The sequence below is a fragment of the Larus michahellis genome, chromosome 15 (genome assembly GCF_964199755.1).
Source record: "Larus michahellis chromosome 15, bLarMic1.1, whole genome shotgun sequence".
NCBI lineage: Eukaryota > Metazoa > Chordata > Aves > Charadriiformes > Laridae > Larus > Larus michahellis.
The window spans coordinates 2834738-2852440 of record NC_133910.1 but is presented as its reverse complement, the minus strand read 5'-3'; the positions used below and the strand labels follow the sequence as shown (position 1 = coordinate 2852440).

The window sequence follows — 17703 nt, the reverse complement described above, 5'->3', positions numbered from 1 at the left end:
CTAGGGAATTCCCTGGTCCTGCTCCCAATATGGACGGCCACTGTGGGACTGGTGTTGGTGTGACAGCTGGAGGCAGGGATGGGGAGGCCTAGAGGAGGGATCCTAAGGACAGGGGACCATCGCTCTGTTCTGCAGGGACGCAAAAAGAATAGCAGCAATTGGGAGTGCAGAGAGGTGGCCCCAGTGAGTGCTGCCTGGGGGACAGGAGATGGGGCCAGCCTTGCTCAGCCTGCCGGCATGTCACAACGGACATGTTGCTGCTGGTGGCTGAGTGGGTGCAATGGTGGGGACACGCTCCTCTGAGGAGGAGTCTGCCTGGTTCCCTGTCCTCAGCAGCAAGGTCTTCGCCAGCTGAGGTGGTGGTGGGGGCAGGGCAAATGCAGAGGTCTCGGGCAGTTCCTGGGGGCAGCGGTGCTGCCAGGCTGTCTCTGTGCCAGAATCCCTGTCCCCACTGCTGCAGATTTGGTCACAGTACTGCTGCCCCAGCCTGGCTGCTGCTTGGTAATACAGCTTTCACATCAGCTGGGATTGCCTTCCTAAAGCAGCCTGCAAGGCTGCTGCTGTGAATGACTCCTGCTGATCCACTAAAACATGGAAACATTTCATCCGAGCTGCCAGTGGTTAGGGGTTTCATCCCTGCGCGGCCCTGGTCTGGTGTCGGCACGTCAGAGTATCTCGGCACGCTGGGAGGGCTTCGTGAAAGTGTTAGTACATCACCTGAGGTGTGGAAATTTACGCCCTAGCAAGAGGTTGAAAAGGAGCTATTTGTGGCAGTGTCCTGAGAAGAGGGTAAGAGGTAGCTTGAGTGTGCCCTCCTCTGGAATTTGGACAAGTGAGATGCAGCTTTTCTTTATAACGGTGATGATAATTAGGCAGAGCAGCTCTAAACTGCAGCTCTCCCCAGGAGGAGCCTCTGCTCTGCTCATATTTGGCCTCCCCAAAGACGTCCCCTCCTTGTCAGATTTTGGCAGTGTGTTTCACAAGGTATCATTGCGTGCAGAGAGGGTGGAGTGTCCATGTGTATAGCACCTACGCGCAGCACCCTACTCTGGCAGGGATGGGAGGAGGAAGCTGGTGGCATGTGGTCCTCCCGGGACCTCAGCTGGGGCTAAGATGAGCTGTCTCCTGGGTGCTGCGTGATGCTGCTGGATATTCCCCCTCTCCTCAGTTTCCTCATTGAGGATTTAAATCACTCATTTCTAAATGATCACCTTCCTCTGGTCTCTGGGACCATGGTTCCTACATCCCCATCTGACTCCTGGGCCTTGGTCCAGGATGGTCGATCCCTTTGGCTTCCACCGGCTGCCCAGGCAGCAATGGGAGACAGCGATGGCTCCCTGGAAGAGAGGCGAGGGATCGCCGAGTCCAGCTCTGTCCCCTTGGCTGCCCTGGCCACATGGGTGTGGGACAGGGGCAAAGGGAGCCCTGCTGAGGAGCACCCAGCACTGCTGGAGGTTTGGGCATCCTCCTCTGGGGATAAGGCTGGAGCCGTGTGCTCCCTGCGAGACTGCCGGCTGCTGCAAACACGATATGGAGGGATTTACTGGAGACTGGCTGTTTTCTTGCACCCTGTCTCCCTCTAAAAACCTGGAAGCTCATTACTGCAGAGGTGCTTGGTCCCTTCTTGCAGGTGGATGGGATTTTAGCTGTTCCTGTGTATCCGAAGAGAAGGACTCAGGCTGTGCCTCTATGTGCAAGCATGTGTGGGCATGGGATGGCTCCTGCAATGGGACCCCTCTGGGGCTGTGGGCAACCAGTCTGAGTTAAATGGCGAGTGAGTACCTGCCCCTGCAGCGACAGCTTCTCTCCTCCCACCCAGGAGATCAGCGGCTGGTACTATCTCCTTGGGGAGGACCTGGGCAGGACCAAGCACCTGAAGGTGGCCATGCGGCGGCTGAAGCAGAGCAGAGGTGCGTCTCCCCGCTGGGATGTCCCAGGGACTGTTGCAGGGTTTGGAAGAGGAGTCAGTCTTGTGTCTGTCCCTGTGCTGGCATGGAGCAGCCCCCAGCCCCTTCACACCTCTGCCCTCATGAGCACTTCTCAGCCCTCTGATGCTCAGTGGGCACCAGGATCCCAAAATACCAGCGTGGGCGAGATCCTGGATGGCTTAGCAGGCTCTAGACGGGCACCAAACTCTCCCCTTCAACCCTTGTTCCTCCTTACCTGTGGCTGTCTGGGGCTATGTGGGGACCCCAACATTGCAGCCGCATCTCTCCCTCTTGCTGGGCCTTTCATCGTGCTGATTCCTCCCTCTCAGACTTGGGACTGATCCCATGGCCGGACTCTGTTTGGCTGCTGGGGTCTGTGCAGGACGGCAGGGAGCTCTTCCTCCTGCCTTGGCCTTGCTGCCAGGGTGTGCGGAGGAGGACGGGCTGGCACAGAGCAGGGTGACGGCGGTGTCCCAGATGTGCAACCCCCTCCTGCCGTGCAGGGCTGCCCCAGCCTGGAGGAGATGTGCCTGTGGCATGTAAAGATCTTACATATAGCGTGTAGATGCAGCGAGGAGGGAGAGGGATTGTCAGGAGATGTGTGCTGTTGGGCTGAGATGGCCTTTCCCTTTTTTTAGAGCCGACGCTGGGAAGTCAGGGTGCAGCGCAGGAAAGCCAGGATCCTGTGACCATGAAGCAGCTGAAGGTAGGTATGACGGGGCTATGACCCACAAGGGGTGCGAAGACGTGGGGCTAGCAGCAGAGCCTGCGCAGAGAGGTTACCAAACGAGCCAAGGGGCAGAGTATTAGCGAGGGCGATGCTGAGGTGGGAGCTGTGTCAGTCTCCCTGCCGACACCATGGCTTTTATAGGCAATTAGTTGGAGCACCAATTGTGGAGGTGGGTGATGTGGGCAGTAACCCTACACTCACTCCCCTTTGCCATACAGGGACCTCCTGTTTTTCTAATATATTGCCACGGAGACAAAGCACCAGCCATTGACTAGGAGCAATGGGGACTGGGAGTGATGGGGCCGGGGCTGGCGGGCTGCCTGCCACACAGCATCCCTCCCTGGCCGTCTCGGCGTCTCCATGGACGGGTGCGTCTGTTCCCCGCCTCCTGTCAGAGCCGTTTGCTCTGGGAAGGGAAAGGCCCATGGTGGAGCCTCGATGATTTATAGGAAAGGCAAGGATGGGAAATGGGAACACAAACACATGGCTTGCATCGGAAATTGGGCTCAGCCGGCCCCGTGATTTATCTGTGCCGAATTCCGCTTTGCTGCTTCCCTCAGCTGCATTTTCAGTTATTTGTTTTAAAGCATAGGATTGAGCAAGGCAAACAAAGCCAGCGCCCCTCTCCTCCCTTCCTCTCCGGCAGTCGCCACTGACTTGAAAGATGGTGGCTGGGAAGGAAGACCGATCCTCCTTCCAGCTCCAGCCTGGCGACGCGGCGGGTGGGACAATGCGGCCGGAGCGGCCCCGGGCAGTGCCTGTGACGGCCCCGCCATGGGAGTCCCGTGGGAGCACTGGGGCTCCTCACGCTCCCTCCTCAGCCTGCCCTGGCCCCGCCACCCCAGCTGCCCTGCAGGGGAGCCCGGGGTTCGGGTTCCCTTGCGCCTTTCCTCTCTTCTCCATCCCCACGTAGGAGTGTGGAACGAGCTCTCTTCTCCATTGCAACGCCGTCTCCGAGGGGTTGTGCAGCAGCGCTGGCAGTCGGGGCTGCCCGGTGCAGACTCACCGAGCCCCACTCTGCGCCCTGCTGCTGGCTGGGCTAAGGGTTTCTCTTTGTCTTTAATTCCAAAATTACACCACGGGTGCAATTCATTTGACCTCTCTGCTTCCCGCTCCGTGACTCTCTGAGCACAAAGCATCGGGATGTGCGTATCCTCTGGGTCTGTGCTTTTAAAAACAAACTCTGCTTTTTTTTTTCCTTTTTTTTTTTTTTTAAAAAAAAATCTCTTACCCTTTATGAGTAAAACAAGTGCGAGCCGTCTTTTTAATGAAGTGAAGCTCGCACAGCCAGTGCCTGTGAAACACCCCTTAAACATCCTCAAAGTGTTTGTGAGAACATTGCAATAACAAAGTGCTCCGTGCGGCTGAAGAATGCTGCGGGAACAAAAGCCACATCAACAGAGCAGGGACTAGGGAATACTAAATAGTTGACAGGAATTTTAATATAAAACTCTCTCTCTTCCTTGTCAGTTAGGGTTCTCAGGAAGCCCTCTGGCTTATCGTAAAGCGGCATACAGCGCAGACAGGGGCTGGGGAGGTGAAAGGTGGCTTCCTGCCATTCTTCTCTGGAGCTGGGTTCCCATGGGCGGTCATGCCAGTTTGACTGTGGTTTGTTCCACACTCGTGTGATACGAGGAGATCGGGATTACGGCTGCTTTGGGGGACTGGATTTTCATGGGCTAACGGCGAGTTTAGGGTTTTCCAGCCATGAACCGCTTCAATGGACTCTGCAAGGTGTGCTCGGAGCGGAGATACAGGCAGGTCTGTATCTCCCACGGGGAAAAAAACTCTGTGTGCCAGAGGGTGCGTGTGTGTGTGTGTTGCTGCAAGTCTCAGCCAGGTTTGGGAGTGTCTGTGGGCTTTCTTGCCACTTCTGGGCTATGTGTGTGCTGCTTGTAGGGTGTTGATTTGCTGTCGTTATCATTTGTAAGTGATAATATTGGGAATATAAGGAAAGCATCTTCAGATAGGTGTCTCTGGCTGATCTCTGCCTGTTGCTGCAGAGTGTAAATGGGGATAAAGGGGGAGCATTTACTGTGTGACTTGAGGATAACATCCGATGGTGAAAGCGCTGAGTGGTGTCTTGATTTACCGCTCATTAGAGGAGAAGCAGGCAGCTAAGTCTCTGCCGGGCTGCTACTGTCTCTTTTAAAAATTGTTTTAATGTGAATGTATTTGGGAATCAAGTGTTGCTTGAAGCTGGTTACAACCGCCAGCGACTTTCTTTATGAGAAGCAGATTGCTGTGATCTGTAAAAGCTGATGCAAGTTCTCTCGGACCTGCTCGGTGTGCGATGCCGGGCGCTGGTTTTGCTTGCGCTGGTCCCAGTCTCCTGCACTTTTGAACACAATTTTCCCTCCGTGGTCTGGATTGGGGCTCCCCAGCTCCTGGTCAGCTGTTCTCTGTGCTCCTGTGCTCATCTTCCGTGTCGTGCTGAAGCTCTGGTGGGGGATCAGTGTATCCCGGGGACTGCACAAAGAACCAGCGTAACTAAAAATGCCCATTTCTTATCAGGGCTCATGCAGGAATGCTTCTCTGCTTTGTAGTAATGGCAACTGACTGTGATTTGTGTCTTAGATCTCGATTCTCTATTTTGACAATTTCTTCTGTGTTTTTTGACAAAGTTACGGGTACAGTGAGCCTCCAGGGTGCTGGAGTCTGTCACCACCTTGTCACCCACCTTCCCGCTTATGTCAGACGCTCGTGTTTCTTAGTTCCCCACAGGGCAGCAAAGATGGATGTTCAGCTCCCTGTAATGGCCATGGTGGTGGGAGCTGGGGGAAGCGAACCATCAGCAGGGAGAAGCTGCTATGTAGTGGCACAGGGACGGTGTCTCCGCTGGCAGTGCAAAGCGGTCAGACCTCTCGGCATGGGGGAAGCTTTGGGCTGGGAAGCGACCATGGAGTCTCCATGGTGGGAGAGGTGCTGGGCTGGCTCCCGAGGTGCCAGTGGTAGCCCTTCCGCAGAACTTGGATCCCCTGTGCGTTGTATTTGAAACGTGAGGTTGGTTCGAAGGTGCAGAGCCACAAGCAGCCTCCTCCCCTGTTTGAAGATCCAACAGACTCCCAAGAGAAAAATACTCAGCGTGGTGGGACGGGACCTACTTTTTGATCCTGGCAGGGAAAGACAGTTGCTCTTTTGAAGCCTGGTTTTGTGCTGAGCAATCGAGCAGGGACAAGGTGCAGAGAAAGGAAAGCTCACTGTGTTTGCCCTCCCGTGGTAAAGGAGCGAGGAGCCAGTTCCCCTCCTTGGCAGCTTCTGCTGAGTTCCTCCTCTTCTCTCTGAGTGTTTCTTCTCAAAATAACACAGGTCAGATGTTGGATTTTTTCTTTTCTCTTCTCTGTCAGTAAAACAAGGATCTTGACAAATGTCTTGGGGGATAATCAGGTATTTACAGGAACTGTCATGCTGAGCTGCTGCTGGAAGCCAACATCAAAAAATAAATATCATTTCATTAATAAGCTCATTGCTTCTTGAATCAGGAGGAGAAATGAGCCTAAATCAACACAGCATCCATCCTCTCCAAACTCAGCGAGGGAAATCATACTCACCCCAGCTAATGGGGTGATGCCCGCAGAGCTCAGAGCACAGGAGCCTTGCAGACAGGAGTGTGCCGACACTCGCGGCTTCCTCTGGAGCAGAGGAGAGCTGCTATTTCTGTAGTACCCAACTGGAAATGAAGCGTTTCAGTGACTTGCTTAGAGGAGACGTGTTAGAAATCAGTGCCAGAGAGAGACTGCCAGGTTTTCCTTTTTCATGGCTTATCAGACCTTTCCTTACACTTGCAAGAGCCACCAGTGGAGACTGGTGCGTGCTCAATAAACAGTCACATTGCGCCATTCCTCTCTGTTGATCCTCGGCTTGATTTTGCATTGCTTTTTAGCACCCTTTCCCCCCCGCTTTGGCTGCGGCAGGGGAGGGTCCCATTGTCCGTGGGGTTCACAGGGTGACAGTATTCACCGTGACAATTCCTTTGGGCTCTGCGACCGCTGCTAGAAATGCCGTGTGCCTGCCTTTCCGAAGGCTTGTGTGGGTGAGAGGGGGGATGCTCGCTGGTCACACGCAGTGGCTGCTTTCCCATCTAACAGGCGACTCCCGTGTCTCTCTTCAGATTACAATCCCTCGAGGAAGCGATGGGTTTGGCTTCACGATCTGCTGCGACTCCCCAGTCCGTGTGCAGGCAGTGGACTCCGGTAAGAGATCAGATCAGTTTTATCCCTCTTGATTTAAATGAATGACTCTGCTCCTTTTTTGCTTCCCAGAGCATATTGTGATTCAGAAGCTCCCATGCCGTGCAGGACTCTGGTTACCTCCAAGAAACTTCACTTAATGAATTCTCTGTTGCCTCTTAATGAGGTCAGAGGCCACTGGGTTAACGCGGTGTCACTATTTTGGCAGCGTGTTGCAGTAATTTTCAGAGATTTTGTTCCCTTCCCTCTCCAACCTGAGAGCTGTGCGGCTGCTTGGGAGTCCTATGGGAAGTCCTGGGCGGGGGGGAGTGTCACACAGGGCCACAGGAGCCCTCAGTTGCCTGAGTGTATCCTCTTGGTGTGGAGCTGCAGGATGGACTTGGTGTCTCTGTTGTACCCTGGTGCTCCCCGCTGCACACCAAGAGACATGGGAAGTTTGTGCAATAGTTCTGAGAGAGCATTTATGACATTGTCCCAGGTGCCATGTGTGTGCATAGGATCATGGAATTGTCTAGGTTGGAAGGAATCTTTTAAGATCATCGAGTCCAACCATTAATTTCACACTGCCAAAACCACCACTAACCATGTCCCTCAGCACCATGTCTGCCCGGCTTTTAAATCCCTCCAGGGATGGCGACTCCACCACTGCCCTGGGCAGCCTGTTCCAACGCTTAACAACCCTTTCCATGAAGAAATATTTCCTAATCTCCATCCTAAACCTCCCCTGGCATAACTTCAGGCCATTTCCTCTTGTCCCATCGCCTGTTCCTTGGGAGAAGAGACTGACCCCCCCCGGCTGCCCCCTCCTTTCAGGGAGCTGTAGAGAGCGAGAAGGTCTCCCCTCAGCCTCCTCTTCTCCAGGCTGAACACCCCCAGCTCCCTCAGCCGCTCCTCACAAGGCTTGTGCTCCAGACCCCTCACCAGCTCCGTTGCCCTTCTCTGGACCCGCTCCAGCCCCTCAGTGTCTTTCTTGGAGTGAGGGGCCCAAAATTGAACACAGCACTCGAGGTGGGGCCTCACCAGTGCATGTTGGAAGGTGACGCTCCAGGCTGGCTGGCCCTACTTCATTTTCAGGTGTGAATGTTAGAAGAAACAGATTGTGTTTAGAGGAGTGAGTGGTGCAAGCTATGAAGCGATCTGGGAGTCTCCCGGCCCCGGGGCTTCTCCTTCCCTTCATACTCTCAGCTCCCTGTCCGGCAGGTGACTGGCATTCATCTCTTCTCTCCGTAGGTGGCCCAGCAGAAAAGGCAGGTCTGCAGCAGCTTGACACGGTGCTGCAGCTGAACGAGCAGCCTGTGGAGCACTGGAAATGTGTAGAGCTGGCACACGAAATCCGGTGAGTGTTCACCCAAAGCATCAGCGCCGAGCTGTGGGAAGGGTGGTTTGAGGGAGCCTGGGGGGCAGGGCAGCAGGAGCTTTCAGTGGCTACGGGAAGGGGAAGGCTTTGAGGAATGCAGGAGACTGGGAAAAGATTGTTTGGAGTAGAAGAAGAGAGGACGCAGAGGCTGGGGAGGGCAGGCCAGGGGCGGAGGCATTAGAGGGAGGACGGACTGCAGGGCTCACGGCTGTCTGAATGCTGCAGGGTGCCCCGCTCCCTCCTGCTCCACCTCCGACTTGCCCCATGCCATCTCTTTCAGGAACTGTCCCACCGAGATCATACTGCTGGTCTGGAGGCTCGTCCCGCAGGTCAAGTCAGGACCCGAAGGCATGATCCGCAGATCGTCCTGCAAGTCCGCCTACGACCTCCAGTCACCTCCCAACAAGCGGGAAAAGAACAGCACCATGCCTCTGCGGCCCGAGCAGCGCCGGAGCTGCCACGTACTGTATGATGGGAGCGATGGGCTGGTGCTGAACAGCTGGGAGAGGTACACGGAGATCGGCAAGCGCAGCCAGAACACCATGCCACCCCTGTCCCGGGTCCCCTCTGCTGCGGACCAGAACTACATCATTCTAGCGCCTTTGAACCCAGGGAGCCAGGTAGGGCTGTATTCCAGCCCCATGCTCAAGTTATTGCCTGTGGCTGTGGTTGTGCTTGCTGGATCCTCTCTTGGCTTGTGCTTCAGTCTTATTGAGCATCATCTCTAAATGTTTGCTAGAGCACATACCATTTTACAAGCCAGACCTGTGTCCCTTGGTGGAGCTTTCACTATTTGCCTAAAACATTTACCACTAGGATGGTAGAGCTGGGCTGAATGACCTGCTCTTTCCTCTCGGGGCTCGCTCAAGGCGTGAGGACATGGGAAGTGCTTCCACTGCATAGACCACAGTGCAAGTCATTGCTCTCTTTTTCTGCTGGCAATAGGGTGAAAATGATCTTTGCCTCTCTGGAATGCTTTGGCTTTGCAGGGTCTGGCGTGTTAAAATTTGCAGTTGGTTGTTGTAAAGTCTATCTCAAGCCTACTTCAGGTGACTGTGTCCTTTCTGGGTTGTGTCTTACAGCTGCTGAGGCCTGTCTATCAAGAGAACAATGCTACTGTGGGTGAGTTGCCGATGTGCTAAAAATGGTGCTCAGAGCACCCAGCAGAGCTAAACATGTTTTTTTTTCTAGCATTAGTGAATCCTTGCCCTTAGCCCTGCAATGCTGCAGTAGTCCCTTACGTTTTGAGCACAGCGGCAGGAGCCTGGGGCTTTTGAGTAGCGTAATCTTCCTACTCTCTGCATCAAACATAGAACCAAGAACCCTACCCCAAAGTCCGGAGGAGCGTCCAGCTGCTGTCACTCGTGGTGAGAAGGTCTCTGTGGGAGCTCACAGGGCGGCTGAAGAAGGGAGGCTGGTGGCAGGGGCTTTCCATCGGGGGCATGATGAAAGCATGAAGTGTGAAAGCGCTGAGCATTGTTGCTCTGGTGGTTCCCCAGATGTGTCTTGGGCCTCTCCGTGACGTGTTTAGCTTCTCCTGTGTAACGCCTTGCTGGGGGGGATAATACTTTGTCCCCTGCTTGAAGTTTCATTTTATTACTAAGGGAGCGAAGATGGCCATGACTCAGATTTGTACAGACATTAGTGCAGGGCGAAGTGCCAGGTTTGGGGAATGCTCATTTCCTGGGCTGCTACAAGGTCTCTCGCAGTCTCTGGACCAGCTCTCCTCAAAACCCCTTTGAAGTGTAAACTCGTTTTCTGCAACAGGTACACTTGGGTTTCCTGGAGAACCGGGTGTGGATGGGCTTGCAGGAAGAGTGGGGTGAGGCGTGCTGCAGGGCGCTGCGCGAGTCCTGGGCTGCGAGAGGGGTGGCAGAGAGGAACACAAGGGCTCCCTGAACTAGATATCAACAGGTGGCTGTCATGTCCAGTGGGAAACTGGGGACAGAAGCAACCCAAGAACAGTGAGGCCTGGAGATACTCCCTAGGGTGTTTACTGGGTGCTGTTGAACTTGCAATTGCCATTTTCAGCACGCCCAGCTCCGTGCAGAACCTCCTCTTGCCAGTTCATTGATTCAGGAGCTTTGGGAGGTCGCATTCGCACCCCGCTCTGCTGGGATGCCCTTGGGGTGAGCTGTGTGTCTGCAGCAGAGCTGACCTCCTACGTGTGATCTCGCAGGAGTGTCTTTACCGCAGCAGCCCCTCCGTGGTGCAGGCACAATTTCCAGCTAAAAGGTTTTGTGCTGCCTGTAAAAGTGGGGCAGCGTCCATAGAAGGGAAAGTGTGGGGCTGGCAAAGGGGCCCCTGTCTGGGAGGCAGGAGGGAGCAGTGTGGGTCCGAGGCCCCTGTGCCTTGGATGCTCCCAGCCCTGGAGCTCTGTAGCCAGAAGAATTTTCCGCAGTTCCACTGCGGGGGATGTTTTGTACCGTGGATAATTGCGACTCTTTCCTGCTGTTTGCGGATCCTGTGAAAAGATGAGTTGCCCCGTGGGGACTTGTTCTTACAGCAGGGTGGAATTTGAAAGACTCGGGCTTCTTCCCATAACAATTTTTAGTGATTGTTTTCAGTTTATTTAATGTTAAGTCCTCAGAGGGAAGAATGCTCTAGTTAACCTGAGCGGTGATTAAATGTGGCGGTGGCCACCGGTCACAGGGTGACAGGAGTTTGTGCTTCGGGCAGGCTGGGTGGCTTTCTGTGCCAGTGTGCAGAAAGCAGATCTTGTGGAGGTGACGAATCCCTCTAATAAAATGAGGTGACTTAAGGATAAGAGGAAAAGCAGATCCTGAACAGCCCATACAGATTGTATCTGGCCCGTGTTGAGCTGTCTCTTGTGTTTTGATTTTTATCTGGCAGCGTGACCATGAAAAAGAAAATGTCAGGGTTATTGCACTTAGAGGTAGAAACAACCTCTTAGGTCATGAGGGCCACCCCCCTGCGGAGGCCGGCTGTGAGAGCCGGCAGTAAACAGCAGGTCTGGATTGCCAAGAGAGCACGGTCTGGCTCCGCTGGCGTTTATCTGAAGGTAGATGTGCTATTTCCTAATACATAATGGAATATGTAATGTTGGGTAGGTTCGTGTATTTGCTTTGGACGAGACCTTATCTGCCCTGAGCCATGTTCAGGAGTGTTTTGGCTCGTTTCTGCCTGGGAAGGTTGCGGGTATGCGTTACAGCGCAAAGGCAGGAGCCGCTGTGCAGAGCGCCGCTGCGGCGGGAGCAGGGACGCCCGGTGGCTGGCGGGAGGGATGCTGGGGGTCTCTGCTGGGGGCTGCAGGGGGGTTCGCTCATACAAAGCGTGTTCCTGAGACATCGCCATGCGGGAGGGTCCTGGACTAATGTTCCAGTTTCTCACCTGGATGTGTTAAAATCCGAGTGGAGAGGTCTGCCTGCTGGACCCGAGCTGGTTTAGTTCATCAGCATCAGTGGGGAGGGAGAAAAGACTTCACTCTTTCAGCGGGACTTCTTTTGAAGAAGGCGTGAATTTTTGGTTAGAGACGTACTCGATTCCTGTTGGAGTTGTTGCCTGCAAGTTTTAGGACAGAGCACAGGTCGCTGGTGCCCAGCGGGACACGGGCTGGGGTTAAGGGCCCTTGGGGAATGTGAACCTGTCTCACCGCAGCCTGGTAGGTCCTGCTGCTGCTGGAGCTTGTGTGTGGCAGGAGAGATGAGCGCTGTGGCCTGGGGACATCGAGGTGGCCAAAACTGTATGCTGGGGTCCTCGGAGTACACCAAGGCCCTTAGACCTAATGGATTGATGTCATTAATGGGAAATATTTCACAGCTGCTCCCCGCTCAGCAGCCGTGCTGTCCCAGCACACCTGAGAACAGAGAAGACCAGCGGGTGGCAGCTCCTTTCTGGTTCTGGTTCTGGTCCCATGTGTTGGTCTCATCCATGGATGGTCACATCCATGTGAGGGGTCTGGGGAGAAGGATGCATAAAGCCATCCTTAGCACTGCTGCCTCCGACAGATCCCCCTCAACCATGTATCTGCTCACAGCCGGTTGCGCGTACAGGCACCGGCTCCCTGCGTTCTGCGATGCTCTCACCCCATTGACTTGCTGCTGAGAAAATGGTAGTTTCTCCTCAGGCAGAGCATCCTCAGAGCACCCCGCGTCCCGTGCCTGCGCTCACGAGACAAAATGCTGGTGGGAGCTTGCTGGGTGTGTTCCAAGGCATTCCTCTGGGCTGGGAGGAAGGGCTGAGCAATCCTATAGAGCAGCAATTGCCCAGCAACAGGGGAAGGAAGGACTCACCCACACAGCAGCTAGCAGGGACCGGTGATAATTGTTGGTAATTATCAATCATACTTTAATCACAGGATTATCGATTACATTAGATATTCTGTCGCGGGTTCGACATCCCACCTAATGCCTCCTGGCCTCTGGGAATGCAGACTGGCAGGTGTGGAGTGGCCGCAGGAGCTGGTGTTGGCTTGTTGGGAAAAGTTACAGTCTGCTGGACCCGCTGAGGTGGGGGCTGCAAAGGAAAGCTGCGGTGTGGTCCCTCCTTTGGAGGAGGATAACGGTTTTCTGCGGTGAAGATGGACACAGCAAAAAGCCAGTCAGGCTGCTAGGAATTTTTCCAGCACCGAAATGTAATGCTGAAAACCAGCGGATGATGCGCCAGCCTCATGCAAAATGAGGTCATCCTTTATAAATACGCCCCCATGTCTGAGTAACCATCACATCCCTGGGAGCAATTTGGAAAGGCATGGATTGATCCCATGTGTGTGAATGTGTTTATCACTTCTGTCCCTTTCTCTGAATCCTCCAATCTTAGTATCTTCTAAAAACCGTGATTAACCTGCCACCCAGTGCCCCATGATGTGAAACTCCTGCACTTTGCGAACTCCCATGCCCAGAATCCAGAGCAGGCAGAACTTGTGTGGATAAAAATGTCACAAGGTTTAAATTTTCTTATTTTCTTCTTGTTTTTTTTTTTTTTTTTTTTTTTTTTCTCTTCTCCCACCCTGAGTTAGTCACAGATGGTTTTCTCCTTTCCCCTCCCTGGAAAGGGAAGGGTTGAGTGGTGCAGGCAGGTATTCCCCAGCGGTGGGAACCTCCTTAGTGCTCCTGTGATTCAAGAATGACCATTTAAAGCCATGTTTGGGGTTGTTCTGTATTTCTTCTTTCATACTTTCAGTACTGCACAGGGAGGTGCGTGTAACAGTACCACATCTCTTCCTCCAAAGTACCATATTCGTAAGTTGTGCAGAAGGCAGCGTACACCCCGAGGCAGATGTGCTGCCTGCAGCTGAGCTTGCTGTGATTTCCTTGGGGTTTCGTTTGTACGTACACAGCCGTGTGTGTGCTGCTGGTGTGATCCCCTTCAGTCCTTGGTCCAGCAAGTGAGTTGCTCTCGATTGAGCAGAAATGTCAAGGGACATCTCATTTTGCATTAGGGAAAACGAAGTCAGTGCTGTTATTTCATGAATCCCTGGGAAACTTTGGTAGCAGAGTGACAAATGGCCCTGCAGCTCTCGGCTCCAGCTATTTCCCGTATGCTTTACGTGCCCTCCTTCAGCTGGCAGGAGCAGGAGCTGAGCCGGTAGCGTGCCGCAGCTCTGCGGAAGCCCTCGTCTGATTCTGTGCTTCTTTCTGCTTCTTCTCGTCCAGGAAATGCATGTAAAGGGAAATCGCACATGGGGTCTGGGAGAAAATCCAGGTTGATGAAGACTGTGCAGACAATGAAGAGCTACGGGAACTACCAGAACTGTACCATAGTGCGGCCACACATCCCACACTCCAGCTACGGCACGTACGTGACGCTGGCTCCCAAAGTGCTGGTGTTCCCCGTCTTTGTGCAGGTAAGTGCAGCTGGAAGCAAGGTGTTAGGGATCCTCTGCTCTGCTCTGGTGAGACCCCACCTGGAGTACTGCATCCAGCTCTGGAGTCCTCAGCACAAGAAGGACATGGACCTGTTGGAACGGGTCCAGCAGAGGGCCACAAGGATGATCAGAGGGCTGGAGCCCCTCTCCTGTGAGGACAGGCTGAGAGAGCTGGGGGGGTTCAGCCTGGAGAAGAGAAGGCTCCGGGGAGACCTTCCAGCCCCTTCCAGTCCCTAAAGGGGGCCTACAGGAAGGATGGGGAGGGACTCTGGATCAGGGAGTGTAATGATAGGACACGGGGTAATGGTTTCAAACTGGAGGAGGGGAGATTTAGATGGGATCTCAGGAAGAAATTCTTTGCTGTGAGGGCGGTGAGCCCCTGGCCCAGGTTGCCCAGAGAAGCTGTGGCTGCCCCATCCCTGGAGGGGTTCAAGGCCAGGCTGGACGGGGCTTGGAGCAACCTGGGCTGGTGGGAGGTGTCCCTGCCCAGGGCAGGGACGTGGGACTGGATGATCTTTAAGGTCCCTTCCAACACAAACCATTCTGTGATTCTGTGTGTGATTCTCTGTTGGAGTTTTTTTCCCTTTTGAGCTTTCAAATCTGGTCCTTGAGTGCTTGCTTGAACCAGGAGGAGGTATCCCAGCTTCTGGGCTTCAGCAATCAACTTCATGCGATTGAATTCAATATGGTTTCTTCCCGTGGGTTCTTTGTGCTGTTAATTATAGTGTACAAACAAAGGTCTTTTAGTTTAGCTGGTGGCCAGCACTAAAATCTTGGACAAGGATCCAGAACAGTAATAGCTTGACAGGGGATGTTCCGTAAATTATTTTCTTAAAATTTATCCCTGAATTTGGTGGTAGTAGCTCTACCTACCTGTGTGTCTTCCATTTTGTCCTTTGTATGGCCAGAACCCCAGAAAACCTCATCTGATTCTGTATATTTAAGTACCTTATTGATGAATACTTTCATCTCTGAGGCTGTGGGGAACCGTCCATCCTCCCCTGCTAGCGGCAGTGTCATGTCAGCTCAGCCTGGTGATTTCCTTTGGGCTCAAGCCCCCGATCCGTCTTGTCTGTCACTCCGGCAATTGTGGGGCTGGGCTGGGGCTGGGGGCCAGGCTTATTCTCACTTCTGTCCTCCCTGATGGCACCTGCGTGGCCGTTCACACTAGCACCGGAGCCATCACCAGCCCTGCTTGTGTGCGCAGTTTGCCTTTTGGTAGGAACCCAACTGGCACTTCTGCTGCTTTACTCCCAAAACTTGTGTCTTGGATTGACCCTGGGGGGTTTCTGCCTGTTCTTCAGGAACTGTTTTTCATGCTTCGCGCTGTTTCAGGTGCCCTGACATGCCTGCTGGACGAGCTGCTCAGGAGGATGCTCCTGGGCTGGTTTTGCAGGGTTTGTCCTGCGGGCAGGACCGCTCCACCTGTCCTGTTCTTCTCCAGCGTTAAAGAGGGGAGGCACGCGTGCAGCGTGGCGTGAGGAAGGGCAGCCTTCTTGAGGCCTCTTTAACTTACTGCGAGAGTAATCCATAAAATCATGTAGCAAATATTCTTGTCTGAGGGATGTGAGAATTTGACGTGCCACCGTTGTGGTTGTGTTTCCTGCTGAAAAGCGCCCATAACCAAGCCTGCGCTGTGCAGAACAGTTAACGTACAAAGAGGCAAGCGGCTGATTGTCTTTTTGTAGATGTGTGTGTGATGTAGGTGTTAAGTGTGGGGTTTTCTTTTTATCGCTTACCCGGACTGCAGACTTTCTGTCCTTTTGACCACAGTGTGGGGCGGCTTCTCCTTCAGAGAGTTACAGCTTAGAGTGAAGACACAGTGGGTTTGGTGGGCGGAAAGCTTTTCTGGCAAACCACACTTCCAGTGGAAGGTTTGACTCTTTCTTTCTTTCTTTCTTTTTTTTTTTTTTCTCCTCCTTTTCAAACGTAGCCCCTAGATCTTTGCAACCCAGCCCGGACTCTGCTTCTGTCAGAGGAGCTGCTTCTTCACGAGAGCAGAAGCAGGACGATACAGGTAAGACTCTTCCCATGCTCTCTGAGCTTTCTAAACCCGCTCTTCTGCAGTCTTATATAGTAGATTGAGAAGGGAAATGTTTTATTGGGCAGTACTTACATTAATATGATATTTGGAAAAACCTGGAATCAGTTTATCGCGGATAAACTAAATAGCAAAACTCTTCTCTGCTAGAAATCAACTTTTTTTTTTTTTTTTTCTTCCTTCATGCTCGCAAAGACGAAATTGCGCATGGCAAACGTGTGCCAGTCTCAGCCCGGCAGCTGAGGCCGCCGGCAGGCTCAGGAGGAGGGAGGTTAAGAATATTTTGTGTCAGGTTAGAGAACTAGACGGAGAACTTCTTACAGGGGTTTTCAGAAACTTAGTTCCCGAAACAGGTCACATGTCTTGTCCGAATTCCTCTCTTTTTTCTGTCTTCAGCTTCTTTTCCGCAATTGTTGTGGGGGCTGTTAAAAGTCTGGGGAAACAACTAAGCTTCGGCTCCGTGCTGAACCTGCGTGTGGGACAGCTTTCAACTTCCAAACTGGCCGAATTCAGACGTGCTGATTATATTTGCTGCTGGCTTCGCTTGCATCCCACGGTGAAGTCTGCAAAGCCCTGGAATTCGGGACAGCGAAGCTGGGAGAGCCCCCTCAGGCGTTGCTCGCTAGCGCTGGAGGAACCTGCCGTTTCTTTTGGGGCATTTTCAGAGAATCTCACCGCTGCACAGAACAGTTTTCTTTTGAGTTTAGTTGGAGTGAAAAATGTGTCATCTTCACAGAGCCATAGAGGAATTGTTACGTGACTAATCTTAGTTTCTGGGTAACGCCTTCTGGGTGGAATCCCAGAGACATGTCATATTGTACGTGTGGCCTGTACAAAACAGTACAAGATTGTGTTAAGTGACTCCTCTCTCTTTCTGGTTTTCAACGTGTAATTCATCCCTTGAATCGCTATTTTTTTAAATTATTTTTTTATCTGCCAAAGCACATGAAAAATTGCATGATCAATTAGGAAACTCGGCCTTGATTTGTACATAAAACTGCTGCTGTTCTTTGCTGCTCAGGGTCTCCCAGGCACGTGCGTGAATGGAAACCAGGCAGACGCGTGGCTGTGTGGCGCAGCTGTGCTGCGATGGCTTGGAAATACGGTGGCCAGCCTGAAGTCAGGATGCTTCTCCTGGGTGGTTTGGAGTTGCTTGCTTTTGGGGCAGACTCGGAGGTCTGTAGTAGCAGCCAAATGTGGAGCGATTATGAGTAACTAATGCTGTTTGCAGCCTGGGCAGAACATGTGTGTATACGGGGGTGCTCATATTTGAATGATGGAGAGCCTCAGGACAAACGTGTTTGGAGGAGGTGTGCTGCTCTGTCTCCAAACAGCCACGTTAGCCATTTCAGAGACCCAGCTGTGGGCAGGATCAGAAGGACGACACCTCGGGGAAAGGACTCTGTTTGCTTACGATGCCTTAAGGATGAGCGTGGGGCTGGAAGAGGATTTCCCAGTTGGAGCTGCTGCCAGGAAAAGGCAGGGTGCTGAACGCTGGCCAGGAACATGAGACACTGTTTGAGAACGATGGTGCCTTGAGGCCGTGATGTCTGTAAGCCTGGCAGAGGGGCAAGGCAAGAGGCTGTGACTAAGCGTCGTGAAAAAATTGCAGTAGGGAATGGGAACGAGC

At 53.2% G+C, this 17703-nt stretch overlaps 1 protein-coding gene across 2 annotated transcripts in view; it reads left to right on the top strand.

Moving 5' to 3' along the window:
• The window catches only part of RGS3 (regulator of G protein signaling 3), an 87782-nt gene that overhangs the window by 17588 nt on the left and 52491 nt on the right, over positions 1-17703 (top strand). Inside the window, exons 8-15 of one of the 2 annotated variants that reach the window (XM_074608704.1) lie at positions 1820-1910; positions 2567-2634; positions 6770-6851; positions 8079-8184; positions 8486-8825; positions 9288-9327; positions 13821-14011; positions 15966-16049. In XM_074608704.1, the coding sequence (XP_074464805.1) occupies positions 1820-1910; positions 2567-2634; positions 6770-6851; positions 8079-8184; positions 8486-8825; positions 9288-9327; positions 13821-14011; positions 15966-16049 (1002 nt within the window). Of the gene's footprint in view, positions 1-1819; positions 1911-2566; positions 2635-4241; positions 4420-6769; positions 6852-8078; positions 8185-8485; positions 8826-9287; positions 9328-13820; positions 14012-15965; positions 16050-17703 lie in introns of those variants that run through there. The other variant, XM_074608705.1, reaches the window with a different exon arrangement.